We start from the raw sequence: 22173 nt of genomic DNA on the forward strand, positions 1-22173 counted from the left end.
CTCTTTTTGGTTGGTAAGCTATTGATTATTGCCACAATTTCAGAACCTGTTATTGGTCTATTCAGAGATTCAACTTCTTCCTGATATAGTCTTGGGAGGGTGTATTTGTTGAGGAATTTATCCATTTCTTCTAGATTTTCTAGTTTATTTGCATAGAGGTGTTTGTAGTATTCTCTGATGGTAGATTGTATTTCTGTGGGATGGGTGGTGATAACCCCTTTTTCATTTTTTATTGCATCTATTTGATTCTTCTCTCTTTTCTTCTTTATTAGTCTTGCTAGTGGTCTATCAATTTTGTTGATCTTTTCAAGAAACCAGCTCCTGGATTCATGAATTTTTTGAAGGGTTTTTTGTGTCTCTATTTCCTTCAGTTCTGCTCTGATTTTAGTGATTTCTAGCCTTCTGCTAGCTTTTGAATGTGTTTGCTCTTGCTTTTCTAGTTCTTTTAATTGTGATGTTAGGGTGTCAATTTTGGATCTTTCCTGCTTTCTCTTGTGGGCATTTAGTGCTATAAATTTCCATCTACACACTGCTTTGAACGTGTCCCAGAGATTCTGGTATGTTGTGTCTTTGTTCTCGTTGGTTTCAAAGAACATCTTTATTTCTGCCTTCATTTCATTATGTACCCAATAGTCATTCAGGAGCAGGTTGTTCAGTTTCCATGTAGTTGAGCGGTTTTGAGTGAGTTTCTTAATCCTGAGTTCTAGTTTGATTGCACTGTGGTCTGAGAGACAGTTTGTTATAATTTCTGTTCTTTTACATTTGCTGAGGAGAGCTTTACTTCCAACTATGTGGTCAATTTTGGAATAGGTGTGGTGTGGTGCTGAAAAAAATGTATATTCTGTTGATTTGGGGTGGAAAGTTCTGTAGGTGTCTATTAGGTCCACTTTATGTAGAGCTGAGTTCAATTCCTGGATATCCTTGTTAACTTTCTGTCTCATTGATCTGTCTAATGTTGACAGTGGGGTGTTAAAATCTCCCATTATTATTGTGTGGGAGTTTAAGTCCCTTTGTAGGTCACTGAGGACTTGCTTTATGAATCTGGGTGCTCCTGTGTTGGGTGCATATATATTTAGGATAGTTAGCTCTTCTTGTTGAATTGATCCCTTTACCATTATGTAATGGCCCTCTTTTTCTCTTTTGATCTTTGTTGGTTTAAAGTCTATTTTATCAGAGACTAGGATTGCAACCCCTGCCTTTTTTTGTTTTCCATTTGCTTGACAGATCTTCCTCCATCCCTTTATTTTGAGTCTATGTGTGTCTGTGCACGTGAGATGGGTTTCCTGAATACAGCACACTGATGGGTCCTGACTCCTTATCCAGTTTGCCAGTCTGTGTCTTTTAATTGGAGGATTTAGCCCATTTACATTTAAAGTTAATATTGTTATGTGTGAATCTGATCCTGTTATTATGATGTTAGTTGGTTATTTTGCTCGTTAGTTGATGCAGTTTCTTCCTAGCCTCGATGGTCTTTACAATTTGGCATGTTTTTGCAGTGGCTGGTACCGGTTGTTCCTTTCCATGTTTAGTGCTTCCTTCAGGAGCTCTTTTAGGGCAGGCCTGGTGGTGACAAAATCACTCAGCATTTGCTTGTCTGTAAAGTATTTTATTTCTCCTTCACTTATGAAGCTTAGTTTGGCACTCCCTAGTGAGATGAAACTGGTACCTCAAGCAGAAATGCAGAAATCACCCGTCTTCTGTGTCCCTCAGGCTGGGAGCTGTAGACCGGAGCTGTTCCTATTCTGCCATCTTGGCTCCACCCCCTCTGTGATTATTTTTATCCCAAGGGTAAGTCTTTGGTAGAAACTATGAGCCTTGTTTATTAGCTATTTCTGCCCACTAAAATCTAACTTTCATGAAAGTTGAAATCCTATCTATGTTGTTGCCTCTGAATATCCAGCACTTTTAACAGGGCTTGGCACTCAATAGTCCCTCACTAAATATTTGCTGAAAGAGTAACTTACTAAATAAATGTAAAAATGATCAGCAAATTTCTTCATTCCTACTTGTCCTTTATCATTAGCCTACAAACTTGATCTAGACTCATTCATCCTAAAACATAAACAAAACAAAACTCAACCCTTCCTTGACTGTGTATCTCCCTTTAGACATAGTCTTAAAACTGGTCTAACCATCTTTGGTCTTATAGCCTTCAAATACATATGCCACAGAATCACCAGTGTTCTACCTATGGACATCTTACCACATCTTTCCTCTGCTTAAAACTTTCTGATATTCCTCAGGTGCTTGGTACATTATCTTGCAGAATCATCCTTGTCTATGATGTATGCCTCTCATCTCTTAATATTAGATCAGCTCAAGCTCCTTCATATGGCTCAGTGCTCCCATAACTAGCACCTTCCCTCCTCTCAAGCTTGATCTGCTACCACTCTCCAACTTGCATTTCATTCTTCAGTAATACCCTGACTGCTTGCAATACTTCAGACATACCATGCTTTGTTTCTGTGCCTTCTATTGGGAATGTTTCTCCTCTTGCACCTTCTTCACCTGGTTAATAGTAACTTCCCCTTTAAAGCTAAGTTCAGGAGTTATATCTTTGAGGAGTCCTTTCAGAATGACCATTGGTGAAGAGATATGAAGAGTGAATGAACTCTCTCAGATTAGTCCAGCTTTCTATAAACTCAATTTTCAGAAGAAAGTCACAAAAAAGAGATTAAGTAGTTCCTCCTTTGATTTACTTTTTTTTTTAAGAGACAGAGTCTAGCTCTGTTATCCAGGCTGGAGTGAGTGCAGTAGTGCAGTCATAGCTCGCTGTGGTATTGAACTCCTGGCCTCCTCTTGCCTCAGCCTCTCGAGTAGGTGGGACTACAGGTGTGTGCCACCATGCCTAACTAATTTTTATAAATTCTTTTTTTGTAGAGATGGGGTCTTGTTATATTGCCGAGGCTGGTCTCAAACTCCTGGCCTCAAAAGATCCTCTGGCCTCAGCATCCCAAGATGTTGGGATTACGAGTATGAGCCACTGTGCTCGGGTGATTATAATCTTTTCTTACCTCAGAACTATTAAGAAAACTCAATATTTCAGTTTTAATATATTACAGAACTTTGGAAAGGAAAACTCACAGCAAAGATACAGACAGAAAATGTGTGCCATTACATCTATCCAATACACTGACTGCATTATTACCTTATGGCCAAAAATACCTCCAAGTACAAGAATATTAAGCCTGAACCCTTGGCATGTTTATGTTTTTCTTATCCCCAATCTCTTGCTTCCTGATGCTATACTTACATGATAGCCAATGCTGTTAAATTATTTTTTAATATAACAACAAAGCTTGGAAATGTTTAGGAAAGCTGCCTTGTTGAGTTTCCCTACCTGGACTGAATACAACCATTGTAGTTAAGTGCTGTTGATCACTATTCACTCTCTATTGGTTTATGCTAGAATACAGTCCCTATAATCCACTCAGAATTAGCCCAGTCCATTTGAAACTCCCTCAATCATTTGTGTCTTTGCCTGCAACATTATCTTGTAGAATCATCTTTCTTTTCTAAATCTTCTAGAGTCTAGTTAGAAGACTATACATTACAGGTGTTCATAAAATATTTGTTGCACTAAATTGAAAAACGAAAATACCACTGTTTCAGATGTGAAAAATAAAAATTCTTTATTTCTACATAGGCTCTTTCATTAAGCTCCTCACTGAATAATGTCTTCTCTGCTTTTACTTGCTAATATCTTACTTTTTCTTACTTTATCATCTATCATATTAGCTTGAGATAAAATCACCTGTAACCTGGTGGGATATTAAAATTGTACAGGATTAAGATTAATTTCTTAAATACTTTAGACCTAATTCCTCCTGACCAAATCCAGGGGGTTATAGCAGAAATCCACTGCAGAAAATAAAATTAGGGCCACTCCACTTACTCACAAAAAGAATCATGATATAGACATATAACTTTACATAATTTATAGATATATTTATTAGTATAAAGTAATACAAACTCAGCAAAGGAGACATTATTTCACTCAAGCAATTATTTTATTCTAATAAATAATTTCAGAATTACATAAAAGTCATAGTTAATAAAAACATAGCAAATAATTAGGATTTAACTTCTATATAGAAATGAATGAGCTCAAATATTAATTTAATTTTAGATATTAAAGAAATTTTGTATGGAAACTTTAGAAACATAAAATTTGACCTCATAATAATTCTCACTGGAATGTGTTTAAAGTAGTAACTTTATAGTCCTATAGTGCTATTGATAACATTTTGGATATTCAGGTTAGTGAACACCATTTTTTTCCCAATTTTAATAAGATTTCCTAAAACTGCAGCAATGTATTGTTTCTTTAAACTTTGAGTTAAATGTCTTTCTATGACTGCTTGAATAGTTTATATTATTAACATCTAATTGTTTTATAATAATATGTATTATCTTAGAATGTATCATTTTATATATTTTTTAAAATAGAAGAGATCTTACAACAATCTATTAATAGTACTGCATCACAATAGAGTAGAAAAAGAGCTTAAAGGTCTGTATTATTGATTTCAATATCTAAATTCTGCTGTTATGAGGAAACCTGAGCCACAGGTAAGTTATGCAACTTGCTCAAAGCAAGTTAGATAAAGGTTAGAACTAGAAACAGTATAGATTTCAGATTCAAATCAGATCCTTGCTGACATTTTACATTTTACATCACTTAAAAAAAAGTGATAAAGCCATAATCTGAAAAGATAAAGAAGATAGAAGGAATAATATTTTAAAATTTACACAAACCTTAGATTTAGTAGCTTATTAAATTGGACAATTTTTATTAGGTAATGGGAAAAATAGATATATGAACAAAAATGAGAAAGTTTTATAATCAACATTTATGTAACTATATTATAAAGTAAGTTATATTTGGATAACTATGAAATTTTTGATTACACAAAGTGTGAGTCTGATTACCTCTTATATTTTTAACTCCCACATAAAGTAATATCTATGAATAGTTAACCCATTTATGCTGGAGGTTGCAATTTTTTGAATTTTTGCATGAGTGGAAAATCAGACCTTAGCGATGACCTTGAGCAGTAGGATATAAATAACTCCCACATGCTTAGCGTTTCGATAATGGAACAGTAGGTATAAGTGGGTAAATGTCAGATTTTTAAACTCTGAATTCTTAAAGTCAATTCTTAAAGTGAATTCACAGTTTGAAAACTGATAGCTCAAAGTTTAGAATCTGATGGAAGAAATCTTACAGCATACATATGCCTTTAGAGTTTATGTAGTTTTTAATAAAATAATGCTACATTATTTTTGCTGTGGATAGTTCTAAAACTCATTACAGGGTTTCACAAACTCACAAGAAAAGCTATTTATAGAAATTTTGAGCAGAGAAACTTTATTAATATAGAGTGAGCTGATGTTTTCCTAATGTTAAAATGAGAAGTTACATGTTTTTGTTTGTTGGTTCCATTTATCTTGATTTTGGACCTTGTTTTAAAATGGGGTTGGCAACAGTTTGACCCTGTATTTTGTTAGCAGGGCTAAAAAAGCTTGAGGTTATCACTGAAAAACTTAGGATAACGTGGCAGGACGCAAGCAATAAAGAGAAAAATTGAGTATAGAGGTAAAATAGAAGAAATATACAAAAATAGAGAAAATGAAACTGTGTTACATTAGTGGTGGAATAGAATAAATTCTGCATCAGTCCTATAAGTTACTAATTCTGATACAACACTTAAAAAATCAGCAGGTAGTATATGCAGACAGTAATTTTTCTAAATAAACTTGTTGTAAAATCAAATTTTGGATTAGAAACCTGAAAGAAGTTATTATACACTACACTACAGTTTCCTCTAAGACATTTTTAACCTAATGGGACGACATAATTATCAAAAGTCCCTCAATAAAATACCCAAGAGTTTCTTAATTTGCAGATTTTTCTGGAAGTGAGAAATGTATGCAAGACAGGTCCTGAAATACAAATTACATGGAGATAACAAGAAGATCAGTATCATGAGATCATCTGCCTTAGGAAATCCCACACAGAAAAGAAGGTTTTCATTGATCAAACAGAACTTAAGAATAGTTGAATCTGGGTAATCAGTCATCATACTGTTCACTAATATACATATTTATAGAAGACCCACACAGAGAGCTCATTAATCAAGTGATTCTACAAATTAGCTGAGACCACGATATCCAGGTCATCAAATATGAATCACCATTCAAGTAATAAGGGTGCCGACAACTTTGTCCTTAATTGAGACTTTTGCAAACATCCTCATTACTACTACCTAGTAATGAGGAAAAGTAAAAAGGAATTCAACAAGGATGAAGTCTCCACACACAGTCTCATAGCCATAGAATCTGCTTGTTGTAAAGGGCTCCACTTTCCTAGATGTGTAAGAAGGATGAAACGCAGCAAGAGATCCAAGCTCGTGGTGAATGGTGAGCTGAAGTGAGATACTGGAAACAGGATGGTGACAGAAATGACACAAGGGCATACAGGAGCCCAACTTCAACAAATGCTGCACAGGAATGCTGGGAAACAGCAGCAGATAGACCATATGGACACACACCCATCAGGAGGAAGTGGGTGACTCTGAACAATGGTGCTGGATGGGTTATGAGGCAGAGAAGCATTGTGGCATACAGCGACAGGTCCTGCAAACTGTGGCTACAGCCACAAACCAAAGGACGGTCTTCACGTGTATACAGTGTGGAAAGAACTGCTACACATCACTGACTCTAGGCACACCCACACCCCTGGCGAGGAGTGCAGTTTGTACTGTTAACTGCTAATTAAGAGCTAATGATGATAGCTTAAATTAATGGAAGTAGCTGTTTTACTGGAAATTGATTAAAAATGGAAATGACTATTTCAACAATTTTTGGCCTAAAGAATTGTATATTTTGAAAACACCAGTTAGTTAGTTGTAAGAAGAAAACTTTTTTTCTTAGTATAGGATGGGCAGTTGTTACCACAGTGCTTCCATGATGGTAATTATGCTTTATTAGGACTCCCATTTGCTTTTTTTTTTTTTTTTTAAAGCAAAGTCTCACTCTGTCACCCAGGCTGGAGTGCAGAGGCACAATCTTGGCTCACTGCAATCTCCACCCACCGGGTTCAAGTGATTCTCATGCCTCAGCCTCCCGAGTTGCTGGGATTACAGGTGTGTACCACCATGCCCAGCTAATTTTTGTATTTTTAGTGGAGACAGGGTTTCACCATGTCAGTCAGGCTAGTCTTGGACTCCTGACCTCAAGGGATCTGCCTGCCTCAGCCTCCCAAAGTGCTGGGATTACAGGTGTGAGCCACCACTCCCAGACTCCCATTTGCTTTTAAACTATTAGTAAGTCTTCATGACACTGAGTTTGCTGCTGAGTTTCCTGACATAGCATCAGAGATAATATTTGGTTTTAAACACTGAACAAAATTAGAAAGCTGCTCCAAAGGTCAACACTAGGGTGTCAACACATTGCCTTGGAGAAAGAAAACAATGAACTCTGGAAGCTTTTTAAAAAGAAGAGTTGTAAAACAATGCAAGTCTCTTAGGATGATATGAGCTTGGGAAGAAAATGTGGTTAGAGCTAAATGTTGAAGGTTTTTAAGAAAAAGGAAATAAAATAACTTTTAGATTTAAAAAATGTATTTATATTGGGTCTCACTTTTTTCCTGGGTTTCACTGAGTTTTTTTTTTTTTTTTAGGTAAAACCTGCATATATGTTGGGTTTCACTAATTTTTCTTGATAGTTATTGTATTAAGTAAGATAAATGGGCCTACATTATAGCATAACAAGATTCATATAAAGGGTAGGAAACAGCATTTTGACTCTGATGCATTCAAATCTCTTGAATATGGCTAGTTCAAAAAGAGAAGCACATATACCCAAAGGACTATAAATCATGCTGCTATAAAGACACATGCACACGTATGTTTATTGCGGCACTATTCACAATAGCAAAGAGTTGGAACCAACCCAAATGTTCAACAACGATAGACTGGATTAAGAAAATGTGGCACATATACACCATGGAATACTATGCAGCCATAAAAAATGATGAGTTCATGTCCTTTGTAGGGACATGGATGAAACTGGAAAACATCATTCTCAGTAAACTATCGCAAGGACAAAAAACCAAACACTGCATGTTCTCACTCATAGGTGGGAATTGAACTATGAGAACTCATGGACACAGGAAGGGGAACACCACACTCCGGGGACTGTTGTGGGGTGGGGGGAGTGGGGAGGGACAGCATTAGGAGATATGCCTAATGCTAAATGACGAGTTAATGGGTGCAGCAAAACAACACGGCACATGGATACATATGTAACAAACCTGCACATTGTGCACATGTACCCTAAAACCTAAAGTATAATTAAAAAAAAAAAAAAAAAGAGAAGCATATGGAACTCAGGTAAACAGAAGGGATTCAATAAATATTTGCTGAATGAAGAAAAAGCCTAGACACAATTCAAAAGTATTACACAGACTGGGGCCATGATTTCTCAATGGAAACTAATAAGAAGAGCTGAAGGAAAATGGGCCTTTAAATCCTGGCTTTCTAAGGTGCTCCAGACTGAGGAACTATTAATCTCTGACTACTTTTGCTTTCTTTTATCTTTGAGAATAGCTGGCCTGTCTGCCTTTTCCCATTCAAAGAGGCCAAAAAGAAAAACTTTGTTGTTAGTTTACCTCATTTCTTCCTTTGACCAGGTCACCACAGTGTTTAATCCCCTCCTCCAGCAACTCCATGTTTCTTTACATTGGAGAGGGACACAGAAGCTGTCCCTGCCAGGTTAGTCCTTGGGGATGGTGCAGAATGTGCACTGCCTTGGTATGGGAGGCATGTGACATGGTATTCAAGGAATCATGTACCACCATAAAACAATGTAAGTCTAGGTGCTGGTGTTAGATGCACTATAGCCGAGGCAGCCAGCAGCAACGGGTAGAGCATGTGCTCGCATGCAGAAGTATGTATGGGGGTATGCCTTTAAGAATATGTCAAAAAGTGTGGTGTCTCACTGATCACAATGTTGTCTACAGAAAAGAGAAGGTTGAAAAGTATGTCTGTGGAAGACACACAATTTTGTAGATATGACATGGTTTTGTAGATAGGATACAGTTTTGGTCAGATTATTTAACTGATAGTACTTGTGAGTTCTTGGATGTTAGTTATAGGATGTTAGATATGGGTAAATTTGGGTTTCAACAGAGCTGGACAATAAACACATTCCCTACCAAGCTACTGGGAGCCACAGCAATTCTAAAGTAAAAATAAGAGAGCATAATTATTCAAATATAGGGTCTTTCTTGAGGACCACGCACTGATAAGTGGAGATATTCCCACACAAACAGATCATCAGCATAATAAATAATTTAAAATCATTTAAGACCATTTTATGTACCACTTGTCCCAGTAAAAATGATGGTGCCTAGGCAATCTTTCAAAGTGTCTTCTAGTCTTAAAGATTTCTGATATCATTCAATATTAAAAGGGTTAGTCTCCAAAAGGCTGTCTGGGTCTTACAGAGTACACAAATGAGTCCTAATGGGCTATGGCTATGACATTTTTGCCCAGATCCACACCAGTAAAATTAAGCAGAAACTTAAATAATGTATCTATTAAGGAAATAAACCAAAGCACTTTGGGTTAAACCATCAACTGGACATTTCTTTTGATCTCAATATGATGCTGAATTTCTCTACTACTTGTTGTATATAGACTCAATGTAACTATAAATACAAATACTATTTCAATTTATGAAATCCCAGAGGCAAGATGAAACCCATATGATTTGAATTGGAGAACTGTTTTCTAAGAACTGATATTATTATTTCATTTTATGAAAAATAAATTACAAACTACAAGGTAACACTGCCAGGAATTCTGTTTATACATTAATGTTTACATAGATTAATAGCAATGATCCTGAACCAATACTTAGTACAGTTGGATGCCAAATTCAGGTGAGAAGGACTACGTATTAAAACCCTTCTCATAATCACGTTCCTTGGCAGATGAACTGCATATAGTGAGGTGCTGGTATTCCCCTAATTTTATTTAGTTATTTAAAGATTCAGTTTCTCCAGTGGACAATGAACAAGTTTTCTTGGTCTTGCTCTAGGGAAGAATGTGAAAATTCATATGAAACATTTAGCTTAGCTTAAAGAGCTAATGAATCCAAAACACAAAGATAATGCTTCCCGAATCAGTGGGAAAGCTAAATGGCATATCTATTTATTTGGCTAAAAAAAAAAGAATATTTTTATCTAGTATGACTGGTATCAATGATTCATAAAACTACTTCAGTTCAAATTTTAGCTTCAGTGCAAAGAGTGAGATGAATAGTCCTACTAAATAAAATTCTTGACACAGCTATCTACCTTTCCACTGTAAAAAATAATGACTGACTACTTCTGGCAGAGTTAGGTCAGTGTGCTTAGTTATATAAATAGAGAGTACACTTTAATAGCATCAGCTGTTCTATTCAAACAGAAAGGAAAAAGTCAGCAGAGCTGACTGGCAAGTTGTGATCTACAGCCATTTTTACTTCCTAAATTGACCCCATGTCTCCTTGACCTGAGCATTTCCAAATCCTTTATTCTAAAACATGAATACAACTTTACAAGACTTTATTGTATTAACACTACCTTTAGAATTAAAGCTTATGGTGATACTATTAGGTAAGTAATCTTTTCAGATGAGGTTTAATTTATGGATCATTGCTCCCAATTTATATTTCTTTTCCTTTAATATTTCTGTTTCAAATATCCTACTGTTACTGCTGTTTGTCAGAATATCTTCTAGACAACTGGTCTATAGCGACTGTAGTTATACACAATGAATTACGAAAACAACATAAAACTGCAAATGCAACTGATACAAAAGTAATACTTCTAAAACAGTGATGTGGCCAAAGGAGGTGACCTAACTGCAAATGTGTGTTCAGTATGTGTGTGCAGGGCCACTGAGAAGATGTCTGTAGAAACACTACCAATGACTCATACATGTAGCTAAAAGAACCTTGGCAACCAAGGTGAATGGAGGTCAAGAATACCTTTGGAATGTACACAAAAAACTAGGATAAAAAGGCGGCCAAATAGAAAATTCTACTGATACTTATTTGAGACGACTAAAGTTAAAAAGTTATTTTTATACTGTATCCTTGAATATAAATTGTTTTCCAGATGGGTTTTATGAATGTACCCAATGTGTATACATTTTATATTACTTTTTAACTGACAAATTTACAATTTGTTATGTTCCTATAACTAGTAACTCATTATTAGTTGTCATTACTGCAATGTGCTAGAATATGCTACATGTCTACAGTTCAAAATATATAAAATAATATGTATGAAAAATGACAAAAGTAACATATCGTTGAAATAATTATGTACTTATAAAAATATTTTTTACTCATAAATAAAATATTTTTGTACTTTAGGATAGGCCTACTTCCTAAACTTATTAGTTATTTGAAGCACTTTTTTTTTCCTATATATATATGAAGCTCTGAGTTAGGATTTTCCATTTCTGGTTAAATCATACCTTTCACATCTTCATCCTCAATTGTTGTATTTGAACTCTCAGTTGACTCCTGATGAGAAGAAAACACATTTTTAGGTTGCACGCAACGAATAGCTTGATTTCCTCCTTAAAAATTGGCTAGTGACATACATATCATGCAAAATTCTTCAGCAGGCTATGTGCATATGCTGACATGCAAATGGACAAACACATTAAGTGGTTTTTAACAGAAATAAAATGTCTGATGCCGCAAACATTTCAAACAGGGAGTACTCTGGTTGCCTAATCTCCGAAGCTGTATAAATCCAGGTGATTTGTAGAAGCAGCGGAAGTATGCAGTTTATTTTAAAAACTGTGTAAGGATGTGTTTGGTGTTACAGTGCCCTATAAGGTTTGCTTTTTCTGTGTGTTTACAAGCAATTGAATATGTTAGCCGAATGAATTTGAAACTTAAAATAGAAAAAATTTTTATTCCCAATTAATTAATCAATAAAGAGTACCTTCTTTGTGTCAGGCACTATGTTAAGGCCTGTATGCCTTACACCTTTACAGAGAGAGAAAGCATTTCACCACATCATTTAATGAAGAAGCTAAGGGGGTTAAGCTGAGATATGCTGAAAGTACTTTTGAGAAGAATTTTCATGTTTGTCCTCAACACAATGGAATTATAATGAATAATTTACTTTCAAGGACAATTAGACTTTTTTCATTCTTTTCAAAATTAGCAACTGGCTGTTATTGATAAGAAACCTACTTCCATAATAAAAAGACAAAGCTCTTTCTTTGTAAAACTACAAATTAAGTGGAAGATTGTTAAGCACACTTAAAAGTACACTGTAACTGCCAGAATTAAGATACATTTCTTAAAATGGTGTGATAAATCTGTTCATTAATAATGTATGAATAAAATATTTTCTAGCAAATAAATTTTATAATATTCATAAGAAAGACATAGTTTTCTACTTGGAATGATTAAACACTGGAGCCAAAAATAACTGGAAACAAACTTCCAATCAATAGCTCAGTAATGGAAAACAGATTCTGGAAAATAATGTAAACACCAGCCAGTGTCATTTCAATATTCAAAAAAGTGATAATTTATATAAATATCATAGACAATATTTAAACCAAGGGAACTAATTAAAGGTGTACCCAGAGTCTCCATACACACAAAACCAAAGAAAGCAATCTTCATGCATTTCTTAATGTGACCTAGTATTCAAATGTAAGCTGAAAATGGAGGTAAACCCATGCACTGCAAAATTAAACTAATTCATGTAAGCAAGAACTATCATGCAGCAACTCTTACAAATGATATAGCTAGAACTACTGAAGTGTCCATTCCAGCTGTTACGCTCGGCGTTTCATTGGCTAATGCTATTAAAAAAATTGTTCTCATATGTAATGGTCCTGACTACCTCAAGGCTTTTCGGGACTTAGACCATTTGCAGTGTCCTGACTATAAAATAAATCTCATATTAAAGAACATAACACTTCATGTTTTTTACTTTAACGGTTTTAATATTGATCAATTAAATGTTGAACCAGAGAGGAAATATATTTTCTAAGTCTTAAGATAAAATGTGCTTTCTAAGTCTTAAACAGCATTGATATGGAGAAGATGCATGACTATATCTAATATTTGAGAAAAGTTTAGTATTTTTTTCTTCCCTTAGAGACATAATAATATATGAAAAGTAATAAATTGGACACATGGAATACATTCAGAAAAGGTCTTTCATCCTATAGACATGTATGCTAGTGCTGTTATTTAGTTAACATGCTATACAAATAATTTACAATGTATAGGAAACATTTAGTCTTCTTTCAGCCTAAGTTGTTAAACCCCGTTACTGGAATATATATTACTCAACAACAAACATATTTCACAAAAAGTGAAACTCCTTGATTCGCCTCAAATTCATGCCAAACAACAACAACAACAATAACAACAACATCATCACCAACAAGGAATTAAGAAACAAAAAACCAAAAAAAAAAAAAAGACCACCACTCTGACAACAGAATAGAACTCAAAAGTAACACTAAATAAAAAAAAAACCTATAAAGTCAAGTTGATATTTTTGAAGACAATGGAATGATATTGCCAGAAATTCTACAATATCATGCACAACATATCTATAGTACAAAGCACAAAGTCATGGGGAAAAAAATGACCGATGGAATTGCTTAAGACACACAGTCATCTTGACATAAAGACTTCATTCATGTTTAGCCTGACTTTTATTGACTCATGGTAACATTAGTTTCTCTTTCAAGATGTCATTCATTTTTATTTGCAAGAAGTATGTCCATAGTTCTAGACAAATTAGGCCCAAAAGGAAGTGTGGTAGAAAATGGTTAGAATTTTCTTTCCTATTTTTAGATAATGAATTAATTTTTTTGAATATTTGATGAGATGTATAGTCTTGTTAAAGCAAGATGATGTTGATTCTTTCTGAATACCTTGTTTCCATCAGGGTTGTGGATTACAGTAGTTTGGGGCTCCTGAGTGAGAACAAAATAGAGAAAGAAACAGTTCGCATTGGTAAGTACATTCTTTCTAGTGTGAAGGACAGAGCAGAGTGAGCCAGCTGACAAAATGAAATAGTGACAAGAGCTAAAGCGATGTTAACTGCTGTCAGAGTTGCAGCTGACAATATCTCTGATGAAAGATTTCCCTGGCGCGCCCATGAGATAGGAACCTCCCTACCCAGAAGCAGCATGCAAAAGACCTTATTCTTGATCAGCATTCAAACAAGGCTTTGATATTTAGAGATTTGAAGAGGCACTCGCTGTTTCACTTAATCCTATGCTTTCCTTTCTTCTTTAATGAGTGACCTGTGAACGTCTGTCCCATAGAGAACTGGCCAAGGACACTGGAGCTAAAACTCTGAGATGATTTCAAATTCTCAGAGAAGATATTTTTCAGTTACATTGGTTTGAAACTTGATTATAGTATCATTAATTAATATGTAACTGAATACCCTTATAAAATCTAGAGCCATTGGACAACACTTAAAAAAAGACTATACGAAAGAATCCACTTCAAAAGACCATAAAAAAATTTTAAGGATCATTTAAAAAGTTTACTTAAAAGGTTCTAGAACTAATCATGTAATCACTATAATTTGAGGCATACTGCTATTAAATCCTGTATTAATTCATATCTAAAAAAACTTCTACTTTATGGACTATATATACATGATATTTGGCTGTAAAGTCATGCTTTTTTATGAAGAAAGTATTGGTTTTTCTATTGTTTTCTATCAGAAAGCAAAGAAATATTCCCAAGTGGAGAATAACATTCAAATAACTGATGTAAAAAAAGATTCAATATGCATACATCAGTGACATGCTTGGCACTTTCATTATGTGACATCTTGGCAATGGAGAGGTACTGCAACCCACTGGGAGTTCTCAACCGTGGACACTCCCCCACCACTACGGTTTACACTGCTGCAATATTGAGAGACATATCCATTGCTTCCATTCTCCCTTTCCCTTGGCTACAGCTGTGATCAACTTTTTTTTTTTTTTTTTTGAGACGGAGTCTCGCTCTGTCACCCAGGCTGGAGTGCAGTGGCGCGATCTCGGCTCACTGCAAGCTCCGCCTCCCGGGTTCACGCCATTCTCCTGCCTCAGCCTCTCCAAGTAGCTGGGACTACAGGCGCCGGCCACCACGCCCGGCTAATTTTTTGTACTTTTAGTAGAGACGGGGTTTCACCGTGGTCTCGATCTCCTGACCTCGTGATCCGCCCGCCTCGGCCTCCCAAAGTGCTGGGATTACAAACGTGAGCCACTGCACCCGGCCAACATTGTTTTTTACTAGTAGATAACCTGCTATCTTGATGTGTCAAATGGAGCCTCATGGTTAACTCAAGTGAAATGATTCCCTAACATTTTTAAATTTATTTAGAATAACAGTACGAGAACAGCAAATAATTGAAAAACATTTCTGAAAATCATAAATCAAAATATGAAATAGTTTAGGGAAAATGTTATGGAACTCAGAGAGCACTGAATGACAATATTCAAATTCTGAATTTTAACATAATACCATCTCAAAGTGTTAGACTAATTTAGTTGTTAATTGTGTGGATTTGATTGAGATAGACATAACTGGTTTCCACTGATAATTCAAAGCTCTATTCTTTGCAATTTCATTCTTTGGATTAAAGTGAAACACTGAAAATTTAATTTAAAACATAATAAACGGAAAGCTCTAAATTATCCAGTGCCTCTTTATCTCAGAAAGTGAAGTCTTACAAAGCCCTGTTGTATTTTAATAAGAGGGAAACGAGAACTCTGAATAAGGTCTACTTTTATGTTGTCTAGCAACAATCCCATTAGCTCTCCTTGATGTCAGCATTTGCATCATGAAAAGAAGAAACCATTGTTTGCATAATCTAGAACTATCATCATCAGAAGAGCTAAGAGCAACCAAAGCGCTGTATTTTGAATGCAGCATGCAATAATTCCAACTACAGAGACCACAGCTATCAGTACAATGTTCAACAATGAAATGAGATAATCTCATGTTAGAACACACTGCTTGACAACTAACTTAACCAAAAAAAAACCCAAAAGAAATGAACTTTGTCATATCGTAGAAAGCAAAAAACAAAACAAAACAAAACAAAAAACCCAACACCCAACGAAATAAAATATTTATATATATGTATCTATATAGTGAAAGCAAATGAGAGAAATCACAAAAAAAAAAAATGTAAAGAACTTAAGAAGGGTTACAAAGAGTCCAGGTATACCAGCGCCGGGGTAGGAATATTTTCTTTGGGGCTGGTTACCACGTTGGCTTTGTTGTTTATCTGTGGGTATGCAGAAAATAGAAACAGAGATGCCTTAAACCCCTTGGTAGCCAATGTCTCTAGACGCAGCATGTCTACATGGAGATGTAGACATGAAGATAAAGAGCCACTGAAGATGAACGTGAAAGACATGGTGATGACTGACAGGAATGATGATCGCTAGTCTCCGATGGTCACATACAGGCTGGACCATGTCCGTGATGGTGCAACGAGAAAACAGACGTGTCTGCTGTTGCTATGCCACCTTAGCAAACAAAGAGCTGCTACAATGGAGCTCCAATCAGGTTTCAGAGTATGAAATGAATATAACCGTTCTCATACTCTTCAAGTTGGATTCTGTTTCCAAGCTTCCAATTGTTCACAGTTATAAATATATTTATTTCTTCCCTCATTTTATTCTTGAGCCTGAAGTCACACATAGACCATCTTTCTCTGGGGATCCAGCATTACTTTGCTTAGGAGCAATTAAATTATGCAATTAAAATTTAGATCTTCTGAGAAAATGCTGGTGTCACAATAGCTTTTAAAAATGACAAGTGTAGATCTCCTTTAAAAATTACATCTTCAATTATTAGTGGGGAAATCAAACTTTTTATGTTGAATGTAAAAGGACTTCAATTTTTACAGTTGTGTAAGAGGAAAATACTACATTTTCTGTCAATGTGCTACTGCTATCACTGCAGAATATATTTGGTAATATCATTCCTTTGCTTTAACATAACTGGATTTGACTTTAAAGAATATATCATTACCACTGTGGAAGCTGTGTGGTAAAAGCAACTTGCAGGGTCAATAAGTGTTCTAACAGTCCACAGAGAAGACTCTTTGTAGACATGTGGCAACCAGAAACTACAACTGAGTGGGCGCACTAAGAATCAAGGACTAAAAAATAATAATCAACATTCTTTTAAACTCATGTGTGACAACTTACATTATGGTTCTCAAACAAAAATGTAAGGTAACGTTCATTTTCTTACACTATATTATCTAGGTATTTTATTTATTATTTTCTAAAGGAATATACCTCCATGATTTTAATATAAAGATACATAAGGATATAAAGAGAAACATATACTATATAAAATAAATGAGTATCAAATGAGCATTTCAAGTGGTGACACCAGTTTAATTGTTCGGGTTTTCTGGAAGTCTATACCTGATAACTATATATCCTGTCAAAACTAGTATTGAGAGGAAGATAGAAAGTAACATAAATTAATTTAAATATGTAACATTTTTCCTTTCTTCTTATTCCCTTTTGTCTGATTACCGGTATCATTATTTTTACAATAAGTTGTGACACTGTGCTGCTTGACCCGCAGGAAAGGATGAGAAAACTTCTAAACTTTCCTTTACTGGAAAATTCTATAAATGTTGTCATCAATCTATATTCTGCAGATAGTTGAAACCTTTTCTTTCCTTTAAATCAAAGTGCACAGAATTTAACATGATATTTGTGCAAGAGCCAAAGAGATAAGAGGTAAAAAGTCTATTAAAGAGGGATCAAAATTCAGTATTTATGTTAGTTCAGGGTACATGAGAAAAGGGGAGGGATGCACACACAAATAATTTCCTATTCAGGAAACGTGCTGGGCAAAACATAGCTGGCTTCCTGTCAAATGAACAGGGCCACTTATGGTTAAAGCACCACATGTATTTAATATGCTATATTTAGTTTATATCAATGAATGCAAATGAAAGAAATATTCTGAGATACTTTTATTTCTATTTTGAAATATGATACTTGACTTTTTTTCTAGGATGTGGTTGCCAAGAACTGCTTTATTTTAGTGAAAATGTCCCACTTGCACACCTGTGCACACAAACTTAATCTGTACAAGTGCACATTTCCCCCCCCCACACACACACCTATACACATTCACATACAGATACACAGCATACACACACCATCATCTCTTCCAGATGGAGGCTATTCTGTCTGGGTGAGCCATTCTTTATTGTTAGGTATGGGAAACATGAGTTAAATGAATATGTGCCTCAGCCACACTTTTGGTCATGTTTAATATGCAGTTAAAGCTTTTTTGTTAATGTAAAGACTAACTAAATGATTTTTTTCCTATGGAAAATATTTTGCAGGTATTTATAATATTAATTTATTGAAAAATAATAGAATTTCTAAGCAAAAGGTGAGAAGACGTTCTTTTCAAAGGGTCAAATATAAAGTATGGGTTCAACCACAAATGTCTTTTTTTTTTTTTTGAGACGGAGTTTTACTCTTATTGCTCAGGCTGGAGTGCCATGGCGTGATCTCGGCTCACTGAAACCTCTGCCTTCTGGGTTCAAGCGATTCTCCTGCCTCAGCCTCCCCAGTAGCTGGGACTACAGGTATGGCCACCATGCTCGGCTAATTTCTGTGTGTTTTTTTTTTTTTTTTTAGTAGAGATGGGGTTTTACCATATTGGCCAGGCTGGTCTCAAACCTGACCTCAGGCGATCCGCCTGTCTCAACCTCTCAAAGTGCTGGGATTACAGGTGTGAGACACCGCTCCTGGCCCATAGATGTCTTTTAAAAATACAAAAACTCTGGCACTTTTGTGTGATATAATTATTTTATGTTAATATAAGCAAGGTGTTTTTCTTTTTCAAAAAATCATGAATCAAATAATTAAATCAGATAATTGTATGATGTACTGAATTACTCTTATGAGGCATGGGCAAGATATTCCTATTTCTCAGGTGTTAAATTTATTGTTTGAAGGTTAATAAACATTTCCTTTAAAAGTACTTAACTAGGATTGGTACATTTTAAGATCACTTTCACACCTTTATAAACTCCATGGTGAATGTATTATGGTGTCCTATAAATCACTCCTATTTTAGCAACCATGAAGAGCATTAAAAAAAAAACATAGTTTTTTGTTTGTTTGTTTTTACTTATCACTATACAGACATTCATTCTGTCACGGTCTTTTTATTTTCAAAGAGAAAATTGATTTTGTAAAAGAGCAAACCTGTTAATGTAACTATCTACATGTTTAACAAATTCAATTTCAGCAAAAAACAATGTCATATGTAAGAGGAGTACCGTGTTTTGATAGTTGATTAACACTGACCTGAAATGGTCCTACACCCTCTCCACTTACACTATCTTAGGTAAATAAGACTTTTATTCCTAAGTGTGAATTTTCACAGGAGGAGAAATCTGGCAGATAGATCCTCACCATCATCTGAACACTCGAACTGGACTTCCTTTTCTGAATTGACCAGTCAAAGAGAAAGGAAAAGAAAAAAAAATATGACCGGTTGGATTTAGAGTATCAAAGCATGGAGTATAGAATAATTTTGTTTTTAAAGAGGAGCTATAAGTTGAATGGAAGGAAAAAGTTCTGGAAATGCGTTCTATGTAAGGATAGTAATGAAAATAAATATCTCAATAGGCACTGTGAGCTCTCCATCATGAACGGTACAGGAAAGCCCAGGAGAAGAAAATATTTGGAAAATGTAAGATACCACATTTCTACTATTGTAACATTGGGAAAAAGGCAGTCATCAACTATCATTCTTAAAATCTAAATGGAATAAACTAATCAGAATGAAGATAAAATTGCAGGCTGAGGAAAGCAATTGGTAAATGGAAATGGCATCCTAAAGGAAATCACAAATGCATAGTCATCAGTGCTCCAGAAATTTCCAAGTTGCACACAGACAGGTGGTAAAGAAATGACTGAGCATGAACACTTAAAGTGACAAATGATTTTCTATGTTTTCAATATGAACTGACCACCTGACTTTGGGTCAAATTCAAATGTTAGAAAATTAATTAATTCCCAAGAACGTTGAAGTGTTGATGAAGAATGTATGCATCTGTCCTTGGAAGAGAAAGAAAAGGATTAAAGAAATAAAACATTTAGGTGTTACTCTGAAAAGATAACAAACATCATTATGCAACATAAGATTACATTCCAACAAGAGTAAATTCCCTTGAAACAAAATACAATCAGTAGGAAAGAAACTGTATTATTTTGTTTAGAAAGCCAGAAAGTTAAAATATCCTGCTGTTATTTTTCTTGCAAGATTTTTCTAATATTTGTTCAGATCATTCATCTTGACTATATCTCAACACCTTATGATAGAAACAAGGAATAATTAAGATCTTTATAAAAACTGCCTAAGCAGATTATTTTAGACATTTGACATTCTATTTTCCATACCCAAATGTGAGTATTTTTCAGGCTATATACTTCAGTGGCCTTCACGTATGCAGCATAATTATTTGGAAAAGCATTTGGTTTTTACAGACTTTTAGGTCACCATGGTAGTTTGGAACTGTAGTAAATCAGAGAGATTAAGACATTTAATTTCTATAGGAACTCTATATTGCATAACAACATTATTTTTTCATGACTATTTCATATATAATCCAATAGAAGAAATACAGCTTTTCTTGGTATAAATGTTAGTCATCTTTGTATATTAAATCATTTGATATTTCAACCTGCAACCTTTATCAGAAACAATAAATAATAGAACTTGCAAAGACTTAGGAATTGTATTTAACATTTAAAGATTATCCAGCATCTGAAAGTCAGAAATGGATTAGGGGCATCTGTTTAACTTACCTTTACTCCATCTGGTTTCTTCAACAAACTCTTGGCTGCTGTAAAATGAGAGTAAAATCAGTTTAGTGAGTTATGCATAGAAGCCCACAGCCAGACAACAAAGCAGTCAGGTTATTGTCTCCTTCTACCACCTTTGCTGAGTTATGGCCAACATATGGCAAGTTATCAACGTCACACTGATGAGCGCGAGCTTACAGGACACTGAAATACAGTATCACTTTTCTTGGTTTGCCACAGCAAATTTAGAACCAAAGGGTAGTTCATTGCATATAATTGAATACTTTGCCAGTTGTGTTTATTGGACTTTATTTCACTGTTGGTTGTGAAAAGGATACTGGAACTTTAACTGGACTCTCCTTTTGTAATCCAGAAAGTTGAATTCAGTCTTTGGACATCAGCTGACAGATTGTATTACATGTTCATTCACACCACATATGGTGACCATGTCAGTTCTGCCATTTAAGCCCCTCTTTCTAGAGGTTGAAAACTCATTTGTAAAATTTGCTCTGGCTAAATAACATCTTCATTACATTTTTGTAGTCAGACAATTTGGTTTTACAAAAAATATTACTATTTAAATAAAATGGCATATTATTGGCCTAGAGCAAATTTTTAAAATGTTTAGCACATGATCTCTAAAAAAATGGCACTATGTATTCTTTCATACATTAAAATCAGAATACAAAGGCTTCATAAACAAAAGCCTTCAAAATGAAAAAGTAAAAATCATAAAATTTGAGACAACATAAAACCAGAATAAAATCTTCAACGAAATTAGAGAAATCTTAAAGCATATGGTCTTATGTGAAACTTCATTTTTCTTGGCAGGGAGCTTTTAACATTCCTTCTGTTACTAAACTTCTTGAGTATATTAAAAGGTGAAGTTATCCTTTTAAAAAAATCTACTAAGGAACGTGTATATACACAGTGAACAGATAATGTAACTGTCAATGACAATTAGTACACCAAGTGTAGAACATTCACAAATATGCAGGACATGATCACACTTATGCTTTCATTTAATATTAATTACATATACTTATTTAAGTATATCAGAATAGAATTTGGCTTTGAAAGTGGAAATACCTAGCTAGAATAGAACTGCATGAACATGTAATTTCCTGACATTCATTGATTTGGGGCATTATTTCAATATCATATTGGTATATTTTTAAATTTACTTAAAAGATACAAAAATGTTAACTTCATTAATCTTTAGCAACAAAGCTATTAATTTATTATTAATTGAGAT

The 22173-nt window shown here is 34.7% G+C and overlaps 1 protein-coding gene across 38 annotated transcripts in view; it reads right to left on the minus strand.

Moving 5' to 3' along the window:
• CAMK2D (calcium/calmodulin dependent protein kinase II delta) overlaps nt 1–22173 on the minus strand; it is a 318650-nt gene that overhangs the window by 43352 nt on the left and 253125 nt on the right. For 6 of the 38 annotated variants that reach the window (XM_032146144.2, XM_032146120.2, XM_032146068.2 and 3 more), the window contains exons 13-16: nt 20922–20959; nt 16283–16342; nt 13980–14021; nt 11535–11583 (exon numbers count right to left, since the gene is read on the minus strand). In XM_032146144.2, the coding sequence (XP_032002035.1) occupies nt 11535–11583; nt 13980–14021; nt 16283–16342; nt 20922–20959 (189 nt within the window). Of the gene's footprint in view, nt 1–11534; nt 11584–13979; nt 14022–16282; nt 16343–19523; nt 19557–20921; nt 20960–22173 lie in introns of all 38 variants that reach the window. The other 32 variants (XM_032146219.2, XM_032146205.2, XM_032146201.2 and 29 more) reach the window with 7 other exon arrangements.

This window comes from Hylobates moloch, unplaced genomic scaffold (genome assembly GCF_009828535.3).
Source record: "Hylobates moloch isolate HMO894 unplaced genomic scaffold, HMol_V3 SCAFFOLD_3, whole genome shotgun sequence".
Taxonomy (NCBI): Eukaryota; Metazoa; Chordata; class Mammalia; order Primates; family Hylobatidae; genus Hylobates; species Hylobates moloch.